This window comes from Lissotriton vulgaris, chromosome 1_1, assembly GCF_964263255.1.
Source record: "Lissotriton vulgaris chromosome 1_1, aLisVul1.2, whole genome shotgun sequence".
NCBI classification, from domain to species: domain Eukaryota; kingdom Metazoa; phylum Chordata; class Amphibia; order Caudata; family Salamandridae; genus Lissotriton; species Lissotriton vulgaris.
In genome coordinates this window covers 1,268,521,637-1,268,549,052 of record NC_141685.1, presented here as the reverse complement: position 1 = coordinate 1,268,549,052, position 27,416 = coordinate 1,268,521,637, and the positions used below count along the sequence as shown (strand labels likewise).

General features: G+C 42.2%; 1 protein-coding gene across 1 annotated transcript in view; it reads left to right on the top strand.

Moving 5' to 3' along the window:
* Positions 1 to 27,416, top strand: part of RAPGEF3 (Rap guanine nucleotide exchange factor 3) — a 977,833-nt gene that overhangs the window by 470,474 nt on the left and 479,943 nt on the right. The window contains exons 6-8 of the mRNA XM_086964721.1: positions 4,079 to 4,163; positions 5,090 to 5,150; positions 23,420 to 23,496. Coding sequence (XP_086820847.1) covers positions 4,079 to 4,163; positions 5,090 to 5,150; positions 23,420 to 23,496 — 223 coding nt within the window. The remainder of the gene's footprint in view (positions 1 to 4,078; positions 4,164 to 5,089; positions 5,151 to 23,419; positions 23,497 to 27,416) is intronic.

Below are 27,416 nucleotides of genomic sequence, written 5' to 3'. Positions count from 1 at the left end.
TTATGGGGCTGTCTGGGAGAAATAATCAAAGTCCAATTGTTAATTACACCCAGTCATGTCATGACTAAGATGTGAAGGGTGTGGTCAACATGTTTCTCGCTTAAAGTTCATTGACTGCGATTCCTCAGGACCTAATATATCAAAACTACAATCTACAGAAACATGACCTACAAGAGTGTCAGTTTCCAAAAAGCACACAAGTTGTACTACCTGTTCAACACCTGCTCTTGCCTAATAGTTAGAGTAAAAAGGTGTCAAAAGGACCCGGACCCGGTAGAGATGGGTAGGCATGATCGGCGCTGACTTAGGCAGTAGAATCCTCAATCGTAATGGCTTCTCCCCTGATGTCAGACCTACCGGGTAAACTACTGTCTACAGAAACAGGTCATGTTTCTGTAGATAGTAGTTTTGATATATTAGGTCCTGAAGAATCGCAGTCAATGAACTTTAAGCGAGAAACATGTTGACCACACCCATCACATCTTAGTACTGTATCGCTCCTGGAAACCTAAGTTCCAGCGAATACAGAATATTCTTGATTTTATTTGCGGCAGAGGACCACCAGAATAAAATTGTTTTCCGGTACCTTGAGCCTCATCTTATCCTCACCCACACCATCTACTCTGTTCTGGCCCCTCACCCACATTTCACCCATAGGCAGTTGGATAAAAGATCTCCGATAAAGAGCCCCTCTTTGAGGTGTGCCCTTTGGGTATTGCACCGCCTGCCCAACGAGGAGCATTGCCTATGATGAAGCATGACACTCGCAAGGGTGTGTGAGGCCATTATATCCAACACAATGGATACCCAGGGTTAGCTCTCTTTTGAGTACTACCCCTGCACCTTAGTGACCGTCCCTCTCTTCTTTTAGGAACAGCCCAGTCTCCTTCTTGTTGTCCACATTATCCAGGGCTGGGACTGTGGCTGGAACTTCCACTCATTCTCCTTGAGTGGTAATCTAAGTCCTACTGGATCACATTTGATCCTCCTCCTCCCCTCCCTTTTGTTATATAACTTTATAACAGTGGCATTTTCAAAATTGTAACTTAAAGGCTGGCTTTACCATTAGAGAAATTTTTATTACATTTTCAGAGGCACCAAACATGAAATATTTGCCTGTTCCCAATCAAAATTTAGCACTTATTAAGAGTAGTAAAGCAACTCATTGTTATCCTATGGGAGAGTTTCACCTTGCATTAGTGAAAAACACATTTACGAGTTTTCACCATCAGAACATGTAATAGTTAAAAGTACATGTCCAACTTTTTAAATACAAGGCAGCCTGCCCTCTGGGCCATTAAGGGCCTACCCTAGGAGTGACTTATATTTATAAAAAATGAAGGTTGAGCCTGAGAGTAGGTTTATTTTGCCAGGTTAAAATGGCTGTTTAAGACTGCACACACAGGCTGATATTGAAGGCCTGGGACATGTATAAACAACTACTTAAGGGGGACGGTACCAACAGTGCTGCAGGCCCACTAGTAGCATTTAATTTACAAGCCCTGGGTAAATGTAGTACAACTTTACTATAAACTTACAAGTAAATGAAATGTGCCTATTGGATGTATACCAATTTTACCATGTTTAAAAGAGAGTGCACTAGTACTTTAGCACTGGTTAGTGGTGGTAAAGTGTGCAGAATCTTAAAAGCCAACAAAAATGGGTTGAGAAAACAGGAGAGAGAAAGCAAAAGGTTTGGGGATGACCCTGCAAAAAAGGGTCAAGTCCAACACAGCTGTTGACTAATCAGACCCTAACAGACTTGATAACTGCGTGAAGAGGAAAAACTTCACTTGTTTTGAGCCAGGCGACCACCTTGTAGTTGTGATCCGTAGGGACAGAGCGTGATTGGCATACTGGAAGGAGGCCTGCACCGACAAGGTTTTACTTCCTGTCCACGTGCTGCAGAAGCATGGGTTAAGGCTGATATTTGTGTAAGGAAGACAGTGGGAGAATGCATTTTATTTTATGTTGAAAACAGCCCTTTTTCATGTTAATAAAATTAGACCTTTGAGAGTTTTGAAATCAATCATTTTGTGGATTTCGAACCCGTGCAAGATGAAAAATACTGCTGAAATGTTTTCACTCTACTGGCTCTAGTCAGCTGTTCTGCGTGTGCATTCCAAATACACGTCATTCTCCTAAGGACTTAGGGTATATGCACAAAACCTAGGGATTGCAATTTCCTAATTACGATTCTTACTGAATAGTAGTTGGGAAATTACAATTCCTAATGTACAAAATAAGCATATAGAAAATATTGATTTCTATCGGGTTCTCAAATTGGCTTACCTCATTAATATTAATGAGATAGGTCACAATTTGCAACACATTAAGAATTGCAGTCATCACAGGAATGGTGATCTGCTGGGGTCAGCCGACCACCATGTCTATGATTGCTTTTAAATAAAGCAATATCCTTTTTTAAAATACAGCCCTTGTTCCTTAAAGGAAAATAGTATTTGTTAAAAAATGACATTGAAAAGTTTCATTTTCTCTTTTAAAGAGTAGGCAGTAGCCCATGGAACCAGTGGGAGCTCTCAAATATTTTGATAAACATTCTCAAAGGGGAAGGGGTGCCATGGGGACCATTTCCCCTTTGCAAATGGTTACCACCTTCTTCAAGGTGTCTGTAATAAAATGAATGTTGCAACTGTAATTTGGTTGCAAATAATTTGTAAATACCACTGCTATTCTGCATTTTGAAGGGATACCCTAAACATGCCCTTTCCAAATACCGAATCGCTAAACCAAATTGCAATTCGATAAAAAACTACTGCATTGCTTTTCGGTATATGAACATTTTAAATTGTTTTTTTGCTCATGCAAACTGGACTATTTTGCAAACAGGGCTTTTCCAAACACAAAAATGGTTTGTACATATGCCTCTTATTTATGTATACACAAATTGGGGTAGTTGCTTAATATAAACAGGATGAAATTACAGTGCTGACTCAGGTGATGTGCAAATTGAGAATAAAACAAAATCATATAGTGGTGCTTCTGTTGTGTGCCAAATCATTCATACTGGACTGTTTTTGTTGTACTTGTGCTCTTCTCAACACTGGCGCTAAAGAGACCAGCTTACTTTTTAGCCTCTAATTTCAAATTCTTTCACATTTATAGAACAATTTAAAATGTTCAATGTTGCAGCTTGCCTTTTTATGTATATATACTTTATTAATTTGCTAATCTTATTTATTTTTTTAATCCTTGCAGACGTCAGGTAAAGAACTGCGTAAAGGCAGTCTGACTATTATTAAACACTCATGAAATGCGTATGCATTCATGCCATGTGCTACTGTAACTAATACCCTAGTCCAGTGGTTCTTAACCTATGGTCCAAGAGCCCTTGGGAAGCTGTGAGGCCTGTTCAGTTTTACAAAATTGAATAATATTAAAGTTAATGAATTAAAATGTATTAAGTATGCACAAATAAAGAAGCAAAACTAAAAATCTGAAATCTTTTTAAATATTTCAATGTGAATTAAACAAAAGATTTCAATATTTGAGATTTTCTTTGTTTTATTCCTGTTTTTATATTTTTGAGTAGTGTTATCATTCAATAGGGGGTGTCCCTGAATTTCAGTTATGTGTCAGTGGGGGTCCTCAGAAGTGAAAAGTTAAGAACCACTGCTCTAGCCAACTGAATAAGAATCCGTTCTATGTGCCATAGTAGTCCTTGTAAAACCGGAGAATCACCATTGGCAATTACTTGTGTACATTTCTACTTTTGATGTGTGAATCCTCATTCTTCATGTGCATTTGAAACTTACGGTTATTTGTACTCACTACTTACATAACCACTGAACATCTAAATGTCTTTAGTCAGTGGGAATGATTCAAACGCCTCTACTGATGAAGGACAAATATTGTAAAACACGTGTCTAGAGATACACAGCACTGGCTACACCAACAAGGGTGAAAACTAAAGGTTGTCACTGAAGTAAGTCTTGCCATGCACTGCATTTATCATAATGTATTAGGGCAAACTGAGTACTGGGATGTGAGGTGGTGTGATCCTTTCCTCCTTTGTTTGACTCAAAAGCCAACGTGCTGTCCTTCTTCTTTTCTCCAGTCCTAGTCAGCGTACAGAAGAAGAGCTGGAGGTGATCTTTGAAGAGCTCCTGCACATCAAGGCAGTGTCCCACCTCTCAAACTCGGTAAGTATTTTACTAGGTGTCCTGTCAAATGGAAATGAACCTCAACAGTTAGGGAATAGACAGATGAAAGACTACCTCCACTGTTAGGGATAGGCAGGGGTTCTTAGGCCACTATGACAAAGATCTGCTCTGAAAGAGAACTGACCGCTTATCTAAGAAATAAGTCCTCTTGTAAGGATATTTGCTCTGAAGAAGTCCAGGTGGAGCCATGGGGAGGCAATGACCAATATGACATTACCTGCTTTGTAACTTCCCAATCAATGTGAGTGTGTGTGTTTGCAAGGCAAAAAGGCAGAGCCACGTGGAGTCAAAATCATAAGGGAAAACCCCTGGCAGAAAGAGTGCATTGCTCATGACTGATCAAGCCTTTGTGTATAAGAGCACCCCACAAAAAGTAAATAAATAAACCCAATACATCCTGCTCTGCAATTGAGGTGGCAAGGACTTGTCCATGAGAAAATCAATTTGTGGGTCAGAGATTATAATGTCAAATGGCAGTATGGAAACATCTCCCAATAGACCAGAAAAGGGAAGGAGCCTGATAACTACCACTTAAAATCCCTTTTCCACTCTCCATCCACCTTCAGCCTTCTCCAGAATCAGATAGGAATCTGAAAGAAAAATGTCAAACGTCTGAACATCACTCCATAAAAAAGGCAAACCAAAGAGCCTTCTGGGTCACAGGTAGCTGAGTAAGACCCTGGGGTGTGCTTCTTTTCTTTTGCTGATTGATTCACTGTAGATTGATGGTCACCTCTGTGTGTGTTTGTTACGGTGAGAGCAGCTCTCAGCGTGATGTCGCTGCTTCTGGTTTCAAAGTGTGCTCCTTGCTTCACATTTAAATTACAAATTTAGCCAACATTATGGATTTAAGGAATTGAGATAATGTGTGGACTCTAGCAAGCTGCTTTTGTTTTTTATTCCAGGTGAAGAGAGAGCTGGCTTCGGTACTTGTCTTTGAATCCCACGCCAAGGCAGGAACAGTGTGTAAGTATCCACTCCTTGGAGTGTACTTTGCAATACTCTTCAAAAGCCACAAGCTACCAGATGAACTTGGGACTGGTCTGTGGCATAACTCAAAACCTTGGGAGCCCCTTGCCAATTTGTTGATCAACCCCAAAACCTAATTTAGGCTGCCTGTCTCAGAGATATATAATGATGCAGACCAAGTAGGGAGGCACCGAAGTGAAGTGGGGTATGCCATGCATTTTAAGGATTTCAAGGCTCCTATACTAATAGCTCATAGGGTGCCTTAGATAATTGACAAATAACTCAAAAAAGTCAATACAGAATACAGATGGGAACCTTATAGGAGTTTATAAGCACTCATTTCGAGGCTGTCATGGCTTTAGCTTTTCTCGAGTCTTCCAAAGCAAAAAGCAAACCACAGTGGCTTAACCAGCTAATTTGCGTTAAGTATGTTCATTTACGGAGAACATTGTAAATGAATAACAGTAGATGACGAAATCCATCAAAACCTCTAACCCTCTTCGAGGATAAAGGTTCTGTTACATGGACTTCCGCGTTATTTATGTGCTAGTTTGGAGTCCGTGTACACACAGGTTATCTCCTGTAGGCCCAGTAGAGGGCTAAGTTCATTCTTTATATATGTGATATAAGGGGGTTTAGGCTGTAGTGAAAGAAATCGGACTGAACCTAGGCCTGTCATCAGAAAAAAATCCTTGTTTTGCATGTCGGATTTGATTGCAATAAAACTCACAAATGTACAAGTTAGTGGTAGTGTCAGTGGCGGCTGGTGACATTTGAACATGGTGAGTGTAACATTATTGTTTTTCTGCACTGCGGCGAGCGAGTGTAGCGAGTGAACAGGAACAACCTACGGGGTGTTTGGGGGGGTTATCCCCCTTAGAAAATTTTGAAAAAAGAATGGACAAATGGTGCATTTTCAAGCAAATTTGAGGAAACAGGAAAGTTATTATAATTATTATTATAAGTTGTTAGCTAGCCTTAGAGTTAGTGGACCTCCCTTAAAATATACATTTTCATTTATTCGTTATTTTTACAAGTCTCAGCAGCAAAAAGCCCCTGAAGAAATTCAGCATCAAAAAGCAGAACATCTAAGCCAGCTCCTAGCTTCCTGGCGACGAGCGATTTGCTCCTATTTGTGCATTTAGTGGGGCAGAGTGACAACGTGTGTTGTACATCCTAATGTGGTTTTCTTTTTGGTCTACCTGCCGCAAGTGTACACGCAGGACTTGAACATCCAGTTATGAATTACCAGTTGTAAAGGCTAGAGTAACAAATAGGAGCAAGGTCAGGCCCTGAAAATATCTTTTCTCAGCCCCCCTGGCCAACCTGCTGGAGTTCGGCCAACACAGCTAGACTTATGTGAAGACGGACACTAAAGACAGACATACTTTACCTGCACAACAATACACACAGGCACGCCGATTCTCAAATCCCCAAAGCTCTGCTAATTCACCTCAGCCTTAACCCACAACGAATGCTGCTATTACAGTTGGAGCCGCACTATGATGCCACAGACAACTCTGTAAAATCATCTCTGATCTGCGCCACCCCCTACTGTCCAGAGGCCGAAACACAGCTCTACCAATTCACCTAATTGCTCAGACTGAGCACCAGGCTATTGCAGTAAATCTTACACCCAACCCAGTCCTGCACCCTCAAACGTTACAGTAGTAATGAGTAATGACCCCTCTCCCCTACACGCTATGGCAGTGTGCTCTAATTTAGACCTTCAAATTTCCCGTATATACCACGAAAAAGTAATATGACACAAAAGCGTACCGGCCTCCAACCAGAGCAGACACGTCTCAGAAACAGGATTTGTATCCATCCTGCCGAAAGTCTTCCTTTCTAATTTTCCAAATGATAAACTCATGCAGAAAACATGTTCCTGGTCATGCAAGGAGACTCTGGGTTCAATTAGAAGATCAGGGTGAATCAGATAAAAAGACACCATTACTGTTATAAGATAATATATTATATTCCCTCAGGCGAACAGTATATATTTCGAAACAGTAGGTCTGTCTAGTATTAATTGTTAAAGGAAGAACAGGCATTCAAATGTGAGCACACCATATGGAAGCATTCTCGCTACACTACCTATTGTGACATATAACCGAGACACAATCTTTGATGGACTTTAATTAGGAGCAGTAAGGGCACTGCTGCCCCAGGCTTGCTGTTAAGTACCATTGGCACTGCCCTTGCTGCCCATGGTCTCAAGGGTCGTGACGACAATAGTCTGCGTCCACTGTTTATTTTCTGTAGATTCCACTCAGTGATTTGCCCAGAATCAAGGAAAGATTAGCCGATGCTGGGAGCTAGGAAAAGAGGAAAGAGTGAGAGTGGGATACCAAGAGAGGCACAGGAGAAACAGAAAGGGGGACAGAGGGAGAAAACGAAAAAAGAAAGACAAGTAGACAGCGAAATGGAGGCAGAATGAAAGTGAAAGAGTATTGCGTATCAGTTATGGCCGGCATGAAGGGCGGGTGGGGGGGGGGATGGGGTTGTCACGGAGGGGGGGGGGGAATGGGGGTAAACGGGAGCGGTTCGTTTAATTAAAAAAATATTTAAAAAATAAAACTTAACTTACAATCCTGCGTCGCTGCCACCTCAGCTTCTGGATTGGTCCGACTCCCGACTCCCACCGTCCTGCCTTTTCCAATTCCTGCATCGTCATCAGGAAAGGCAGCCTCCCTCCCTCCCTTCCGCCAATCACAACGCTGCAATGGCAAAGTTGTGATTGGCGAGGCGCATTGGAGAGTGCCCCAGCCGGTCCATTTTCTGTATGTAGTCTGGTGCATGCAGCAGCCTACACAGAGTAAAAGGGGAGTGGGCGGTCCTGCTCAAGGGCGGGGGGAGTGGCTTGCCCACCACAGTCAGTATACACAACAGTGGGCAAGCCACTCCTCCCCTGCCCTCGAGCAGGACCGCCCACCCTAAACCAGGCACTTCTGCTTTCTCGCAGTGCGAGAAGTAGAAACATAAAATGGTAGTTATTACCATTTATGTTTCTGCCTTATCACACTGTAAGAAAGCAGTGGGGTAATGCCCCCACGCCCCAATGGGGGAGACGCCACTGGGAAGTGTACAAACCTACAAGGCTAACCTAACCATATTCTGCCCAATTGTTACCCCTTGCAGGGGTTTTAATACAGTGGAATTATCCGCACTCATGGCAGAGCAACGTGCAGTAGTTAAAACCGTTTCTGCCTGCCACAAATTCTTTTGTGAGTTTCTGACAGGCATATTTGGAGGTATGTATGGCCATAAATGTATGCTCAAGTCCGAAAATACATCTGTAAATCGGCCTCATAGTATACATGTGGCTGTGCAGAGTGTAATATGCTACTTATTACCAATGTTGAAGAATGGGAGGGGAAAGGTCTCATGATTGGTTAAGCCTGAAGATGGTCATAATGCCCCTCCTCTCCTACAACAATGGTAATAAAAAACATATTAACTTCTGCATATGCTTTATGACATGCGGCACAAAATGACATTGATGGCTTTGCTGGTGGCACACAACACCTAAGCAACGGCAATTTGGATGTAGCCCCAAGGTGTACAGAATCAGTTCTTTGGTCAAGTGTGGCTATTTAATGATGATAGGTTGAACATTATTAAATATTGTGAGTGAGATTTGGTATTCGAAGGGGAAGCTCGGGTTATGATTTATGTACCTAACCCAGCAGTCACTAGTGAATAGCTCAGAATGGTAGCACACCTGCACTCTGGGGGTAGCTCTCAGAGGTGAAGCCAAACCCAGTTCCTCATTCAGAAGGTATGTGCTTATTAAAGAAAGCAACACTGCTCATCTCAGGACCCTCAGAGCAACAGTCAGCCAAAGCAATGGGGGGGTCCCCATGATTCATTCAAACATGCACTGTATCATCCTGTGGAGTCTGCCACATCATCACCTAATTCCTTAATCTGGCAAAGACACAAGGAAATTGGCCACGTTGTAGTTCCTGCTCTAGTTTTTTTTACTGATTTTTATATAGCGCGAACTTGACCCGGTATTGGGTATCAGAGCGCTTTACATAGAACCAGATGCGTTACATGAGGACACACATTCCTTTTTGTTAGGCACGGGGAGATTAAGTGATTTGTCCAGAATCACAGGATGTTCAGCGTATTGCGGAGACTCGAACCCGGTTCCCCAGAACTCCCTCCCCCCCTCTTTCACTCACTGATAGTGTGTGCTCAATGGACAAGGGATGAAGAGTGCTAGCAATAGCCAGAGGGCATTCATCAAAGTGTGGGGCTGCAGGAGCCAGAGAGAAAATGCACGAGTTGGTAGTAAGATCAGTCCAGGAGCTGAGGAGAGCTTGGTCTGGCTCCAGAGCTAAATCAATTAGGAACGCCAACTGCATGTGTGTGTATCATAATTTTTTTTTTAAATAATAAATAAAATAAAATAAATATATATATATATATATAGGTTAAAGTAACAATATTGTTAGGTGAATTTGTCATTGACAACATTAACGATTTGAACTAAAAAATGCAGAAATTCACCAGTTATATATATCAGCTCTAACCTGCACCCCGTCATGCACTGCTTATGACCTAACAAATAACATCACTCTTGATATGCTCTATGACATCACTCATCACATCACATTATAGATGACATCATTAATCACATCTCTGATGACATCATCCAAGCTTTATTTTCCCACATATTGCTCTCTAAATGACTATGGCAATAAAGGCCTTAAAGTAAGTACAAAATAGTTTAGGAGAATATCAGTCACCATTAGTGCTATCACAGATACAACTCCCTTAGGTGTTGAAAGCAAGCATTATGGGCAACACTGACCCTATACCATGTACTTTACAGGTAGCATAGTTCACATTAGCAATCAATCCCAGATATATGGAAAACCCTCATTAAGTATGGTGTTCAATCTGTTTACGACTGTTCACAGAAAGCCAACATAGTGCATGCCAGTTCCAAAATAAAAGCCCTACTAGGGACATGTTTTATCTGTATCAATCTCTTGACACTCACGTTGAGAAACTACTTTGATATCAGTAGAGAACTGGGTACAGCGAATTGTTTTTACTCATTGGAGAGGGTTTATTTGATATCAGATTGTTTACAAACAGTGAAACTCTCATGAGAAATACACCACAGAGTATTAAAAAGAATCTACAAAGAACAGTGTACACTTTACGCAACAGATTAAAAAAGAAAAACCACTTCGCTAAAAGTAACCAAGGTCTTAAGGTGCTAAAGATCATACTACCTGCATCTTTCAAACTGCGGTGAAAAACAAGCACATGTACAGAAGTTGGGACCTGGTGCACAGAGTCTTTTATGTTAAGAAGAAATTGTCATGGTGACACGATTCTCTCTAATAACTGAAGCCTGCTTACATAAGTTTACCTACTATGTAGAATCTTTCTCATGTTGAAAACTTTTTCTGGAGAACCAAAACACTTGCTTGGAACATAATGAACAGTTATGGTGCATTAGGTATACAAGCGTTTTATAAACACTTACACTCATTAGCTGGGCCCAAGCTGTACAAAATGAGGTAGAAAAGTAATATGGAAGTTACCCTACACTAGGTAAACTATAAAACAAACTAGCACAATTATTGGATGATGTCATCAGTGAGGTCATCAGTGATATCATTTGAGATGTCAACAGTGATGTCATTAAACATGCCATGGAACATGTCATGAATGAGGTCATATGTGAGGTCATAAGCAGGGCATGGCGGGGCGCAAGTTATAGTTAGTGCTGTTAACTATAACTGGTGAATTTCTTTGATTTTTAACTCAAAAGGTTAATGATGTAATTGACAAGTTCACCTGTTTTTCCAGGGAATTTCTAAGGTTTTTATTTTTAAACGAAAACAGATCTTTTTATCACACCTAACTATAACGTTACTTTACCCTGTGTTTTTTTTTCAGTGCATTTCTAGGGTTTTCTTAACGTAAAGTAATACTTAATTGCTATATGTAAATTCAACCCCCTGCAGCCTTTGGTCGTGTGTGGCGGGGGTTGCATGCCAGGCCCTGCAGCCAAACTCTCCTTGATACAGCCAACAGCATGCTGTGCACGGCCTTTGGCTGAGCTCAGTGGTGGGTGTTGGCCATAGGGCTAGTCCCTAGGGATTCCATTCCTAGAGCCGTTTGTATTTTAATTAGTGGGGGTGGCATGAAGCACTGCGGGCAGGGCACCAGATCATAAGTCCACACCCAGCTGGCGGGAGCATTTTGAAACTCCCACTGTCCCTTCAGAATCTCTGTGTGAAAAAGAAGGCACAGCCCCATTAAAATACAGTAGTATTACTTAAAGTGCAGAAGCTGTCCCCACTCAATGCAAGAGCATTGCTAACTAGTGCAGTTGCTATCCCACTGAACACTATCAAAGGATGAAATTTGTAGGTAGTACCCAAGTAAAGTCAAATCCGAACTATGTGTATACAAGGTATAGCATCAATGTAGGAAATTGTGTTATTAGTTGTGTGTTCTACACAAGTAATATGTCCACAATTCTCATTACTAGAAACCAAGCACTACATTACATTGTAGCGCTTGACTCTCTCAGGGTAGTGAGGTAGAGGCTTCCAATACCTATTTAGGGGAGGTGGTGTGGGCTAGTGATCGCCGTTCACTGGCATATATTTATAACACTCAATAAATGTTTGTCCAGTCACTACTTTTTCTTTAGAAAAACAAGTATATCTATTACACACATTACTAAATACTACACAATAATTAAAAAATGTATTCATTGGAAGTTTTTAAAATTCTATAAATGACATTCCATAATCGCCTTTGACCTCTAAAGGAGTCACATAAACATATAAAGTAAGTCTATTGGCTTGGTCAAAGGTTCAGAGCTGCAAACCACATGTTAAAGTCACCATATTGTAGGTAAATGCAATCATCATTAATAATAATTATGTGTAAATGCACTTATCACTGTTAATAAAATTAATATTGTATTAAATATTCACTGTCAACATTCTTATCTCAGCAAAGCATTTAAAATGAGCAAAACATGTTTTTTTAAAATAAACTTTCCAACCTTGAAAATGCATTCATAAAAGCAACTCCTAGAGAGCATCATGTTTTACTATATTAACAGCAACCATAATCTCAGCCCCTAGAGCATACTCTAATACAATAATGGCTTTCTTTAAAACATTTTTAGATCAAAATAATTACGACTAGATCCAGCCTGTGGAATATTTTCAAAAACATTGATCAAATCCTGGGAGGTCTTGGATTCTTGACCCCGCAGACACAGGGTCAGTTTATAAATATTCTGCAGGGCTGCTGCTGTAACTGCTACAGCTCAACACAATACTTTCTGAAATCGTTGGTGATGCCCCCGTTCTTCTGGAGCCATTACAAATTTAAATGAGAAAGCCCCTCAGGGCATTATGGGGTTCTCCATCCAGGAGCAGTGAATATTTTAGCATCGGCTCTCCCTCTGTGTTGGGGAGAGCCTCGAAGCTTTTCTTTTGATTTGCTCCTTTTTTTGGGGGGTGGGAGTGCCCAGTCCCACTTGGACACTCACATGCCTCCTCAACATTGGGGGCAGCTGACGAGGTCCACCCCTCGCTGCCCTGGAGGCTCTCATGCAGTCTGCACCCCCTTGTATAGCTGCGGGAACCTGTTGCTTTTTTCCCCTCTCTCTCTCTCTTTCCCTCTCTCCCTCTCTATCTCTAACTCCCTCTCTCCCCCTCTCTCTCTCTCGCCTCCCTCTTTCCCTTTCTCCATCTCTCTCTCCCCCTCTACCTCTCTGCTCCATCTCTCCCTCTTTCTCCCCCACCCCTTCTCTCTCTCTCTCTCTCTCTCTCTCTCTCTATCACCCTGCCTTTCTGCTCCAGCAGGCAGGGATCTTCTTTCTTGCAGTTCTCATTCTCATGGGGAGCGGGCAGGCCCACCACTACTGGGGGAGGGCAACGGCAATCCCTCTTCATAGTTTGGTATTCGGGAGGCGGGATGAGGTTACTGCCCCCTCTTGATAAATACACCCATGGGATGGGGGCCTTGGGTGATAGAGAGTTTAAGGAGGGGCCCCTACCTGAGGAAGCTTTAAAAAAAAATCTGCACCGACCCCAGAGCGTAAATTATTAAACGGCAGTGAGTCACATGGGCTTTGCCAACCAAAAGGTCAAGGGTTGCCAAACCTTAAAATGCTACTACCTGGGCCCGTTGGGCCGATTCTGGCTATCTTAGGCTCATTTTACTCCTGGTGGCCAGCTCTAGCTACTAGGTGCAGTTGCAGTTACAGCAGATCTCCTCACTTTCACAGCAGTGAAGTCTTCGCTGAGCTGGTTCTCCTGGCTCACTTCTCCAGCCTTGTTGCTCGTCTTGGTTGCTGGGTGCAGAAGTCCAGAGCTTTCCCCCAACTGCTCCTCAGGGAGTGTAAGGGGGCCAGCCTCACTGGCCTTTGAGAAGACCCACTGGTCCTGGAGTCAACTGGGCAGCGTCCTTAATCCTTTCTTGGCATCAGGGGGTTCGTCCTTCCAGTTCTCTCTGGTGGAGCCAGGATCCAGCAGCAAAGAGCAGAGAAATCACCAGACTAGAGAGAGTTTCCTCCTAATGCAAGAGTTTTAAAGGAGAGACAAGGTTTCCCGAAGCCAGACACACAATCCTAGGGTGCCACAACACCTCTCCACCCCAGTCCCAACTCTCCAGCTCAGCATGCTAGGGTACTTCAAAATGGCATCATCCAGGAGTCACTAGTCCCATCTCCTCTGCGGGGTGTCAGTTCCGCCCTTTGCTGACATCACTGCCACGTCCTTGCTCACTAGATTTTCCAAGGGCAGCCCCCCTCCTGCGTTGGCTCCAGAGGTCTGGGTTCCCTCCTTTGTTCAGTGGGCTTTGGCAGGCCTATCCCTGGTACAGTGTGACAGCTGATTGATTGATGCAGATTATCCTGCCCTACCCCTTCCCTCCTCAGGAGCTGAGTGAAGCACTGTTAATTACTCCCTTTGTGCGGGAAGTCCTTTATTCCTGCTGTTGGAGAGAAATGCAATAGAATGGACACAGCAGCATGACAAAAAACATGGGCTCTAATCCTGAGCTGATTCAGAGAAATATGACAATTCTTGATGACCCATAAGTTGTACAGATATCGTTGTGGATTTTGCAGATATGATTTTGTCATCAAGGTTACATCCCAATTCCATACCTCACTGGTCTCTATAGGCCAAAGGGAAGTGAAACTGCACTCCTAGGCAGTCTTCTAGCTATATTTGTAATAAAGTGTCATTCAGCGGCAGTCCGTGCAGGTAACAGTGGTGGGACTGTGGGAGCAGGTGGGGGGGGGGGATTTTGAGAGACAACGCAGAGGGAAAATTAAATAAATAATTAATTTCCCCCGTCATCGTCTTTTGGAATCCCCCTCCACCCAGCCCCATCGCTGTTACCTGCACGGACCGCGGCTGGTGTTATTATAGACAAAACACTAAATCACAGGGACTTTCCCTATTAGTGTACACTAACAATATAAGGCCTACCCCTGGTCAATATCTAATCTTGCAGAGTCCACACTGCACCAGGCTATCTGTGCGCAGTTATCGGGCTGTGTTCAACACTCTCCCTCGTGCAGCCCGCACACATGTTCATGTGTAATCAGGCAAGTACACCTTGCCCTTGCTGCTTTGCAACATGCTTATCTTAAAATGCCAACACTGGCAGTAAACACGCATAGATTTTTTACCATGTGGTTAAAGTGGGCAAGACGCATTTTGTGAAGCTTACCTACAGTAAAAAGTCCGATACCTGGTGATCGAAAAAGCAAAAAAATATGGCATACTGAATGGACAGAATCCAATTGCAACAATCACTGTAGGCAACTACAAATACTGCCCCTTTAGATATCAAGATTGTTTACAGGTGCAGGCAAAGAGCATTGCTGGGACACTCAGATATGACATGGTCATTGAAAGCATAGGCTTTAGGAAGCATACACAGTTATAACTCCTCAAGGAATTAACACAAAGACAAAAAAAGATGTATGTGCTAAATCTATATACAAAACAGATGTTCTCTTCTATTAAATACATCTTTTGCCTACATTTTAACTTACTCATGATTTTCAATGTACAATTGCTAGTATATGAAATTTCACAGTTGCTTATTGTACCCATTGTTACTTAACATTTATTTTACTTTACCTGAGGTACCTTTCATAAAGGGAATTCCTCCAGGTTTACATAAAGGTATTTTTCTTCATCTGGATCCCACCTTTGTTCAGTTTTTTTAAAATTAAGAATTCCCTCAGAATGAGGTAGAGTCTGCCCTGATAATATTAGGTGGGGTGAGGAAGCAGATGATGAGGCAGGCCACATAATGCAGGTTAGTCTTCTTCATCCAATAGGTTGAGTATTATAGTGGATTCTAAGTCCAAGGTAGACATCCAAGTAGACACTATCTGCACCAACACCGTATCTTTTTATTCCTGTTTATACTTTCATGGAGGGTATGTGGTGACTGTGCCTCCTACTCTTATTATGATTTATATAAAATTTGGTATGTGGTGAATGTGCCTCCTACTCTTATTATGAGTTATATAAGATTCTGGCACCGACATACTGTATGTAATTCCTGGTTTAAGGGGTCCTCCATTGCATATCAGAGAAACCCATGATAAAATACTGGCCATGGCACAATGGAGATCATTTTTATGTAGATGCACACATGGCATATTTGAAAGAAAATTGGTTAAATTGATAGGGAGCATGAGGTTTCATTGGCTTGACACACCATGAAAGGACTTAAATATTTCATAAGCTCTCTACCAGAGCCTACGGACTATTTGCAAATTAAGGACAAACGTACCTTAAAAGGTACTATTTGCTCCCATTTCTTCCAAAAAGTTCTTGGTGTGAGAATACCCTTGCCCCAGAAGAAGACAGTTTCACTCACTTAGCATTTGTGCTACAATTCAAGCATCATCCCCAATAATCCTTTTAGTATGTCCCTATATACGAAATGGTTATGTGTGTAACTGGTTTACATTTCATTAAAAGGCAAATAAATGATAATGACACTGTGTCACCGTGTTCGGCTACTCTAGGTCTTCATCCCTCGGATAGTAAATGGGGTCAAGTGGCTATTTTGCTACTTTAGAACTGTGGCACTTGTCATCTGTGCTCCTCCTCCTAACTATACAGGTGTCACATTGGGCACAAGGTGTGGGCGTCCCCTGAAAACAAAATGCTTGTATTGCACAGATTATACCCAATAAAGCAAGCCTTAGTTGATTATGGTGAAAGGCCAATGATCAAAACTGTAAGTCTGATAGGGAAATGTTATGTCAGATACAATAAGTGTGAGCTATTTATTATGAAAATCTTAATTATGTATTGTATGGAGCATTTTTCAAAGCCAATACACCTAAATTGGTTGTTTGACATTACTGAGTCAAAGCTTGGAGGCACATATTTTCTATCATAGACGTCCACAGATTACAAAGTAGGCAAGGACTTTGGTTCACCCTCTGACAAATCTTTTTTTTGGAATTACATTTTTTACTTCTGGCTTAACAGTGCAGCTGTCTGCAATGGCTTATGTCAAGGATCAACAAACTTTACAGTACAAGAGCCACATTGTATATTTTACAAATATTTACTGACGCGGCTGTCACCCATATCTCTTTCTTTCTACTCATCCTGAGGCCAATGCCACTTGGTCTTTTCTATACTGGAATCTTCTATTCTATGCACTTAAGACTGATGCCTCAATGGCTTTTACATTCTTTGGATTATGAGGCTAATGCTGCTATCCTGGACTCTACCATTCTTGAGAACCAGAAACAAAAGACACCTCTTTCATTCTATACATTCTGAGATTGAAACCACTGAATTTCTTCTTTTCAAAGTGCGAGTCTGATGCCATTGTGATCTTTTTCACTCAATAGGCTTGAGACTGATGCTAAACTGGTGTGAGATTTATGCCGCCCTAATTACATCCATTTTGTGAGCTGAGGTTGATGCCAACTGGACTCTTAAATTCTCTGAAACTGATGCCACTCTGCCCCATTTCATTCTATCGGCCCTATTCCAATGCCACAAGGCTCTCTTCCATTGTATGAGATTGAGGCTGATGTCTGCTTGTCTTTCCTGCCGGAGACTGAGGTGGACAGGCCGGAATGCACACTGCAGCCAGAGATTTGACTTTTCTTTCCTTCATTGCACCAGACACCATGGTGCAAATGCTATACAATGCTTGGCACGGATAAAGGCTGTCCTTTTTACTTTCTATCACTTTCTTTTCCTAACTTTTAAGTTTAAATAACTCCATATTCTTTGACAAAGGGAAAGCTCAAGTGCAATGAATGAGGGAACAATCCAATTATACACGAGGACTTCAGAGACAGAAAATACCTACTGTGTGCAGTAAATCGTCTGATTAACTGCACGCTTGGAGAGAAAATTGAAAAATCATAAAAGGATTGTAAGGAGCTCAAATGATTAAAGTTCGAACCTTCAGGGTCCTCAGCTCTGAACAGGAGTAGAGACATTGTGGCAGGTTCGAAGTGGGAAGCAGGTGCCAATCTCTCCTCTGTGCAGGGGCGACCTTCTTCTTAGGGAATCAGAATCCTATCAGTACCTAGGAGAAAATGGTGTGGCTGGGACAGAGTTAAGACACTTGGAAGATCAATCTCACATGTGAATTACTCTGCACCAGCACCACAAGGTTTTCAAATACATCCTGTCCCTTTGCGACATCTAGAACAATGCTAAAATCAACTTGCACGCAGCATGTGTATTGTCTGAGAAACCAGTAGATGCAGTACAGACTTTTAAACTATATTACACTGTAATTTTATTTATATAGCACTTACTACCCCTTACAAGGTGTTGAGGCACTTTTCGGTGAGTAGCACGCTTCTCCGGAACCCAAAAAGGATTAGTGGTGGATTAGTATAGTGAAATTTGAGTTAATATGAGTGGTGGACATGTGAGTCTGTTAGTTGGATTGAAAATGATAATGGGGATAGAAGAGGCAAGAGTTTAGAAAGAGTTTATTGGGAGATCATAGTAGTAATTTGAGTGTTGGGGTGATCCAAGGAGGGATAGAGGAGGGAAGAGTCTAGGAAGGGTTATTTTGGAGATCAAAGTAGTAGAATGAGGTTTGGGATGTAGTATAATGCACCCTGTCTTAGGGCTGCAAGGCCTGCTGTAGGGGTGACCTACCTATACTTCATGGAGTGTCTGTAGGCATGGTACACAAGAGGTATGCCATGTTGTATCTTCATCCTTCTCTTCACTGTGGGACACAGCCTGCAATGACAGTTTGCATAATTGTGCTGAGGGGTCCCTTAGGATGCTGAAGCCCTTAGGGATCCTCTTTAGCCTCCCTGCCCTAGGTATCAGGGGTACCGTTTACTAGGGTTTAGAAAGTGGTGCTAAAGGTATTGCCAATTGAGGGAAGATTATACACTTTTAGAGAAAGAGATCTGGCACTGGGGACCTGGAGAGCAGGAACCCAGTGCACTTCTGTCAAACTTGCACCAGATACCAGGTAAAAAGTGGGGGTGACCATGTCAAAAAGTGGCACTTTCCTACAATATATTTCAGGAAATAAATTAAGTATCAATTATTCGGATGTATGACGTTACAACGCATACTTTTACAATGCATACCTTTACAACGCATTTTTTACAATGCAACATCCATTACAACGCATTCCAAAACAACGCATGCCATTACAACAAATTTTTTAAAACTACCTATACAACACATTCTATTACAATGCATACTACCTTTACAACGCATACCATTACAACGCATACCATTACATTGCATGTATGGTAAGTATTGGATAGTGTAGGGGTAAAAATTAAGATTCTAATTCCAGGGGGGTGCAACTGTAGGGTAAGTGTTGGATAGTGTAGGGGTATAAATTACTATTCTAACTCCAGGGGATGCAACTGTAGGGTAAGTGTTGGATAGTGCAAGGGTACTATGCATTGTGATGGTATGCGTTGTAATGGTATGTGTTGTAATGACTGCGTTGTAATGACATGCGTTGTAGTGGTATGCGTTGTAGTGTCATGCGTTGTAATGGTTGTGTTGTAAAGGCATGCGATGTGATGGATCTTGCGTTGTAAAAGTTTCGTTGTAATGGTAGTGCATTGTAAAAGTTACGATGTAAAGGTTGTTTCCCAATTATTCAAACTCCACCTATTGGAATAGTGACCTTCCCTTTCATCTCCAACCCCCATTGGAGGGACAAAATAGTTGGGATGACAATAGCCATTGTATAAGAAGAAAGCAAATGAGAGGTAATAAAGCCAACCAGTTGTAAGAAGTGAGCTGGCAGTGGCTTGACTTAAGAAGCTGAATTGAAATTTTGCCTGGTGAAAACAGCAAAAACTGCTTCTTGTGTTTCAAATATGCCTCCAACAATTTGAATATACTTGCTAATGCCAGGTAGTAAAATATCCAAGTGTGGACTGGGCTGGTTGTCCTGAGGCACTAGCGATAGCTGGGGGTGGTTCAGAAACGACTGGGACAGCGGAACGTGGAGTTAAAGAAGGTTTTATTGGGATACCACGATGATTTTTCATCAATGTTCTCCTGGTTCTAAAGGTGAGCCTCTCCTTTGCGAACTGGCTGGGATCCGTCTTGGCGGTTGGTGTTCTTCCGTTTCCTTTCCTGGACACAGCGCTGTCTTTTAGGTCTGGTCAGGGTCCTGAGGTTAGGGCAGGTCTTGGCTCCGGTCCCCCATGTAAGAAAAGACCAACAGAGAGGGAGCCGTTAGTTCAGTCGTCCGCTGGGGTAATATTGCACCGTAGGGACCGGGTGATATGTGAGGGGACAATTGTCACCAGTGAACTTGTCACTCAATCCTAGGTCGGTGCAGTGTGTGGGAGGGAAGGTACAAGACAGTGAGGGATATACGCGGGGTAAAAGTGAAACAAACGGGTGGGATCACGCAGGACACAAACAGGGGCTATTTACACCATCACATAAACTTGCTTTCCGCCCAAGCCGCCATACGCTGCCGTACCTGGGAAAGCCACGCTCCTCCCCCGGGAGAGTGGCACGGCGGCTTGCAGGGTCGTTGGCCTCCTGGCTCTCCCTCGGTCTCTCCTCCGCTTGCTTCTAGGAATTCCTCCGGCTTTCTCCTTCTCTCCGCGCTCACCGGTTCCTCGTATCCGTCTCCGCTCCTCGCCGTCTCGCTTGGGGTGATGTCACACGCCAAGTAATACACTTCCTCCTCCTTATCCAATCCTGGGCTAGTGACGTGCGTCGAAGGCCGGTCCTCCTCCTCTGAGTACGCCCACTTAAAGGAGCCACGTTCCTCCTCGTCAGGTTCGTCCTGGTCCGACCCCCATGTCTCAGTCTGCAACGAATGAGGGTGTACTAGGTCATTCCTGGGGGCCCACCACTCGTCACCCCTACGCAGCCTTCCCACCCCGTTACACCAAGCTAATCTTAAAAGAACAACATTGATTTACATTATCTTATTACATTGGCAATATAGATAATTGGGCACATGACTGACACGTCTATAGGAACAAAGTGCAGGAGGTTGGGGGCAAGTCAGCATCAATATGTGTTATGCCTTATATTATGATAAAGAAGGTTTCTGCTTGATATCCTATGGGGAATGCTACAGCTTATGATTTATGTATTTCATAGTGGAAGATGGTTTCAATCTGAATCTAATGAATACTAATCAAAAAAGAAGCACACAGTTTTAACTTGCTAGTTCTTGTCAAAAAGAACATACATAGTACCTCTTTTTAATTTAATATTCAGAAAAATGGTCAGGTGGGTACAGATTTGATGCACAGATCTACCCACCCAAGCGAATTTTTCACAGTGGGGTGTGGTAGTATCACAATGAAGGAATAGAGAGGGCATCTATATACATTCGATTATGTTTTCAATATCATAATGCATAATCTAGTACAGATGGCGCAGAGTTCAAAAAGTGCTCAGTGTGTAATAAATAGTGTCTCGGTCACACGTGTAAGTATGACAGAAGTTTTAGAGTTATACCTGAGGTCTAATTTGAGTCAGAGAGGCAACATTTGATGAGCCTAGAACTACTTCATGTATTAAAAAAACACATTGCGGAGCCACTTACAAGCGAATAAGTTACTTACCTGTAACTGCAGTTATCCAGTATTTGTATCTGTCATAGACCCACATGCCCGAACCACTCCCCGCCGTCGAAGCGGTAGACCCACGGCACTACAAAAAGCAGCAGGCACCTGCACCACACTACAGTCGTTGTTTACCTCGTTAAAGCCAACTACAATCAACATTTGAGTCCAGTTTTGGTAGTAATGCAAAGTCTCCTGGTAGAGCAGCAATTACAGACTTATCTTTCACCTTCTTCAAATGGATTACTCCTCCACTCCCACAGATTTAATTGAGCAAACAAGGCTCTCACAGCTCTCGAGCCCATGACTGCCGTTCCTCTCCAGGCCATGGCACTTTCTTTCGTCCTTCAGTTTCTGGTTTCCTGCAATAGAAAATAAAAACAGACTCTCACTTTTACACTTTGAATGTAAGAGTCTGTTTTTTCTATTGCCGGCAAAGCACCATCGGAGAACAGATGCGACTCGGTGGGCAAGATAAAACCTTGCAGCCAGGCTAACTCTGCAGGCCAGATAAAATGTTGTAGCTGGTTGTAGTTGGCCCGCGGGACATAATTTGGAGACTCCTGGCTCGTGTGATCACCAGAAAAAAAAACTGTCAGAAGTAATACAAGGAGAGAGACTATGGCCCCTCCCACTCGTTGATCTTCCTTTCTACATGTATTTGATTTCAAAATAGTTGTGTTAGTCTGCCTAAGAGATAGTTCCATTGCTCCTAACTAGTAGGTATATCATTAATGCTGAAGGAGAGTTAATTGTTATGGCTATGAAAACTTTGGGTCGCTGGGTATCTCGAGACAGAGGCGACATGGTCATGGTCATGTTTATGTTCAAGTTAAAGCCATTAAGCTTGCATTATTGATTATTAAATATGGTTACAAAGGCAGAAGGGCTCTCATTTTACTTTCTGCCTGCATGTCAATAAAATCACTGAAACATATTTTGCCCTTTTGAAGAGCTTAAGGAAAGCTAATAATAATAACCTTGAATTTGTACAGAGCACAGCTACCTCCGAAGTGGTTTCCTGGCGCTGGGGGCCCTCAGGAAGATTAAGCGAGCTATTGCTCAGAGTTGCATGGTGCTGGGCTGACCTGCCTCCAGCACCGGGGATTGAACCCTGAACCCCATGGTCCGGCGTCAGGCACCCTAGCCGCTGCGCCAGTATGTTTTGCCTCAAAGTTGAAGAGAGAAGGCCGGTGATCCAAGCTACTATTTCCTACCTTTTGGACTATAGGAATGCATTCTTGCTTGAACTAACTAACTATGGGCCCGATTCACAGAACTAACTTAAGACAAAATCCTTAACTTACTGCCATTTTGGTATTCACAGAAGGCACTTACTCATTTTGGTACTCACTGAAGGCACTTACTCATCAATGAGTAAGTACCTTCTGTGAATACCAAAATGCGTAAGTTACTCAAAATGATTAAGTTACTCATTTTGGTATTCACAGAAGGCACTTACTCATCAATGAGTAAGTGCCTTCTGTGAATACCAAAATGAGTAAGTGCCTTCTGTGAATACTAAAATGAGTAAGTGCCTTCTGTGAATACCAAAATGGTAGTAAGTTTAGGATTTTGTCTTAAGTTAGTTCTGTGAATCAGGCCCTAAATATTTTGTCGCTAAGCTTCATATTGAGCAAAATGCACATGCCACATCTGTTGCTTAATTTACCTTGGCCACTTCTATTCAATCCCACTTGTCTTTCCTCTACGGGCAGCAATTGAATAAATGGGTCTTGTTTAAAACACTTTTCATGGTGCACTAGCCACTTGCTGGTACTTGAGCTGGGTTTCTCAGTTCTCATCCCTATATGCACTTTAGGATGCTCCATTTCTTTTCTCATGTACTCTTTGATGTCCCCATGGTCCACATGTCAGATCAGGCAGATGCTTTTTCCTGGTTCTTGCTCATATTCCCAGTACACATGATTCGGCCCATGTGTCTATGCAAGTTGAGCCGTATGCCTATGAGAGTGCAGTCTGCAGTACATTAAAGCCAGGGCTATTGACATTGCCAATGCTTGTTTTTACTACAGTGTTCTTCGGTTGGGTTAAACGTAATAACATGAGGTGGTTCACAAAAATATGCTGTGAGACGGTGTTATGCAGGGTGAACTGGAGTTTAATAATCCAAAATATATGTGTATCTTTTCTCTACTTGCAGTGTTCAGTCAAGGAGACAAAGGCACATCTTGGTACATCATCTGGAAGGGTTCGGTAAATGTGGTTACCCATGGCAAGGTAAGTTAAGAAAATAATAAAGAAAGCGGATAGATTGGTAAAGAAAGAAACTAGGAAAGGGTAAAAGGGATGACTTACAGGAAGTCATGCATATTAAACATCTCTAACCATGACACACTTGTTAAGAGAACGATTGAAATCATATATGTGAGGTTGAAGCACTGGAATGACAACTGCACGTATTAAGGGCAAGATTTACTAGTTTCTCACGCGGAACAGTGCAGCAGCTGCAAATGCTGTGCTACGTGAGAATGAGAAAGCAAAAGAGCACCTTATTTACAAAAATATGTCATTCTCCTCTCCTCTCTCTAACACTGGCGCAGAATTGTGCGGCTGTGCGCCATGGACACACCTTTGCACCATAATGCAAAGATGTCTCTGTGAGTCAAGCGTAGGCTTTGTACACAATACTATGCTTAGACTAATATTGAACCTGTTCCCACTTTGTATGTGAGCTGTACAGTGTAGCACACATGCAAAGTCGGAAACGAAAGGAGAAATAAAAGCATTTCTCCTTCATAGTGTGTATCTGAAATCGGTGCTATTTCTAAACCTTGTCTACTTTTTTAAGTAAATAGGGTTTAGCATCAGAAACCTTAGAATGTTGCATGGGAAGACTATGCACCGCCCATGGTATGCCCCCTTGGTGCGAGGTAATGTAAAGCAGCGCAATGCAGTGCTGTGCGTTATTTTCCAGCGTAAAACAGCTTTTATGTTGGAAATTAAATAGGTGTGAAAAGATTTTGCGTCGTTTTAAGCCGCTTTTGTGATGCAAACATAAGGTTAAATCTTAGTAAATAGATCCCTTAATGTGTTATGGTATTAGACAGTATTTTGTTTTGTAACAACGCAGCCAGATGAGCTTAAAAATCATGTTGCGAGATACACTCTGTCTGCTTGCCTCTGATGTTAAGATATGGAAAGGTCTGCTTTAATTCTAGTGTTGGGAATGTTGCTTGTTCACAGCGTAGTGACAACTGAAGAAATCCACCTTTCGACCAGGCAGTTATTATTATGATTTGCCAAATAACTATTCTTTTGGCTTTTGTACATGACCTGATATATGTACACTGTAAGACATTCCTTTTATTTTGTTGTAGTTTAGTCTGCTGTTGTTGGTTGGCAGGTGTAATGTTTTAAAAATGAACATACTACCTAAGGTGCTGTACTATTTAAGGGCGATACCTTTAGAACTTAGTAGAACACATTACACTGAGTCACGCTATTCTGTATGGCAATCAGAAAGCAAATGGCTTTGCTATCTTTACATATGGTCATGGAGCTGTGTTCTGAATAAACTCATGGCTGTCTCTCGCATAGTACCCAAAAGAGTATTTCAAGGAGTTATTGATTATGTGGAACTCTGGGACACCCTCCCCCTTGTACTGCGCCCGCTGTCTTTCTATAATGCCTTGAAACCCCAGTCTTTTCGGCGCATAGCTCTTCCAGTGAGCTGTGGATATTGAGATTGTTCTAGCATTGGGAGGCCTTAGGGTAGCTATGCACTCTACAAGACATGCAGAATAGAATAGAATGTAGTCTGCTGGAGGAAATCCTTTTGTTCCCCTAGGCATGTCTCATATAGAGTGGCCACCCCACTCTTGCCGCTACAAACCCAATTTTCATAGATAAATCATTGATTTCAGTTGTCTTAGTCTAAGTAGGTCAACAAAAGCACAATATGAATATAACACCTAGAATGCATTACATTATTACCTGAAGGTCCAGGACTGGTAACAGAGTCCGTAATGACCTGGAGGGGATGTGGTCACCTCTCTATACCATGGGCATGGGTACTCGCAAATATTGCCCCAGGGGCCACAAAGTATGGTCTGTGGTGTGCCTCATGGCCTGATTAATGCCAGTAGGGTGGGAGAGAGTCTTTACGGGGAACAGGGTAAAGTGGGTGTATGGGAAAGCAGAAAACCTTGGATCAAAAGCGGCTTCCCCACTTTTTTTTCAGTTTTTTTTGTAATCCTCATTCTGCCAATTTACGTGCTGGCTATACTTGAACCCTTCCCTGGGAAACCAGGGCAGGTTGGAGTCCTTCCAATCAAGAGCTAAAAGCTGTTTCTAATTCCACCCTTCCCAGGAGTGCCCATAGCACCGAAGGAACACAGGACCGACAGCTCAACATTGGCCTAAGCATTGGACCACAAATTTTTGGATCCAGTCCACCAACTTGAGCCATACTTTCTCTTTACTACTAGAATCACACAATAGGTCCTGCTTACTTATATATATAACACTTTTTTTACATTCCAGGAAGTGCGGTGGAAGATTCGGCTTCCATGATTTACAAATCTCTCTTCTTCCTAAAAGAATGACATAAAAAATAAATCTTGCGTCTAATTTACTAATATGAGTAGTGCTATCATGCCAAATTCCAAAAAAGACCAGGGCGGGACAGACCTTCACAATAATACCTGTAACTTCAGTTAAAAACTGGCACACCTCGAACCAAAACTTCTCAATTTCAGGGCATGTAAGAAAGACATGAATATCGTGATTTTTGCATCTTGGGTATTCATAGTGTGTCCCTAAACATGTTTCTAGTCTCGCCGGGGACCAATATACCCTATATGCAGTGAAGAGGTGGTTACGTTTTAAATAAGCAGGCTTCACACTTTCTCTCAGCAATATAAATTAGGCCAACCACGCTTCCCTCAAATCAATATTCAGAATGTCCTCCCCCCAGAGCCTCTGAATGTCTCTTTCTAACTCATCTTCTGCATTGATCAAAAATTGGTACCACAAACTACCTCCTTCTTAATAACACCAGTTTTAATCACTTGATCTAACCAAGTATCATCTTCCTCTTCACTCCAGTTTTGATCCCCCCACCACGCAGAGAGCTGGTAATATTTAAACCTAATTAAATTGCCCCCCACAATTCAATTCAGATTTTCCCAACTAAATAGCTCGGTTACCATCTTCAAATCCCCCAGCAAGAAATACCCGAAGCCTTTAATGGAAGACTAAGTGAATCATTCAGACACTCCGGAGTCCTGGGGACTCCCAAATCGGGGCCCTAGACGAATAATATGGAATTCCTAACTTTTTTTGAATATGAACCCATGCTTTCAAAACATTCAGTAAAATCTTCAACCTTACTTTTTTGAAGAACTTCGGGCCTCTGAACTTAAACAAAAATTTGTCTTGGCCCTCCCTTAGTTCTCCAAGCATGGGTCCAAACAGGCTGCCTATAGCAGAACTGTCAACCCTATTTAAAAGGATCCTACAATTCTTAAAAAGAAAAGCATACCCATACGCCATGAAATCAGTTAAGGCCAGCTCACTCTTCTCCTATCTCCTCCTCAATCTCTTCCAAGATATGCCTGAACCCTTGGAAGCCCAAATTAGGCTTCCTAGCCTTCCTTGGAGTTTAGCAATTTGCGTTCTATCAAACAATAATAGTATCAATTTAAAAAGAAATGTTATTTTGGGTAAAATAATCATTTTGATAAGATGTACCCTACCGTACAAGTTTAACTGGAGATTTGCCTATCTAAGCAGCAATTTCTCTACTTCCTGCCTAATCTTTTCCTAATTTACCTTAGTGACTTCTGACAGTTTCTGCGTAGTTATAACGCCATGGTAGCGCATGTTCGATTTTGCCTGTAGTTGTTGTACTGGATGATTCCATTCCATAATTTTGGTCTTATTTATATTTACCCTGTATCCTGAAACCCTTCCACATGCTTCGGCTTCAGCCATTAATATCGGAATAGACACTTGCGGATTCAGGGTATAGAGTAAAAGATCGTCTGCATAAAGCGCTAACTTAATCTCCAGATTCCCATATCTGAAAGGAATGATAGCGGGGTGTTGTCTAATCCGTGCAGCTAATGGTTCAATATACATATTAAACAAAAGAGGAGACAGGGGACATCCCTGCCTAGTTCCACGTAGTATATTGA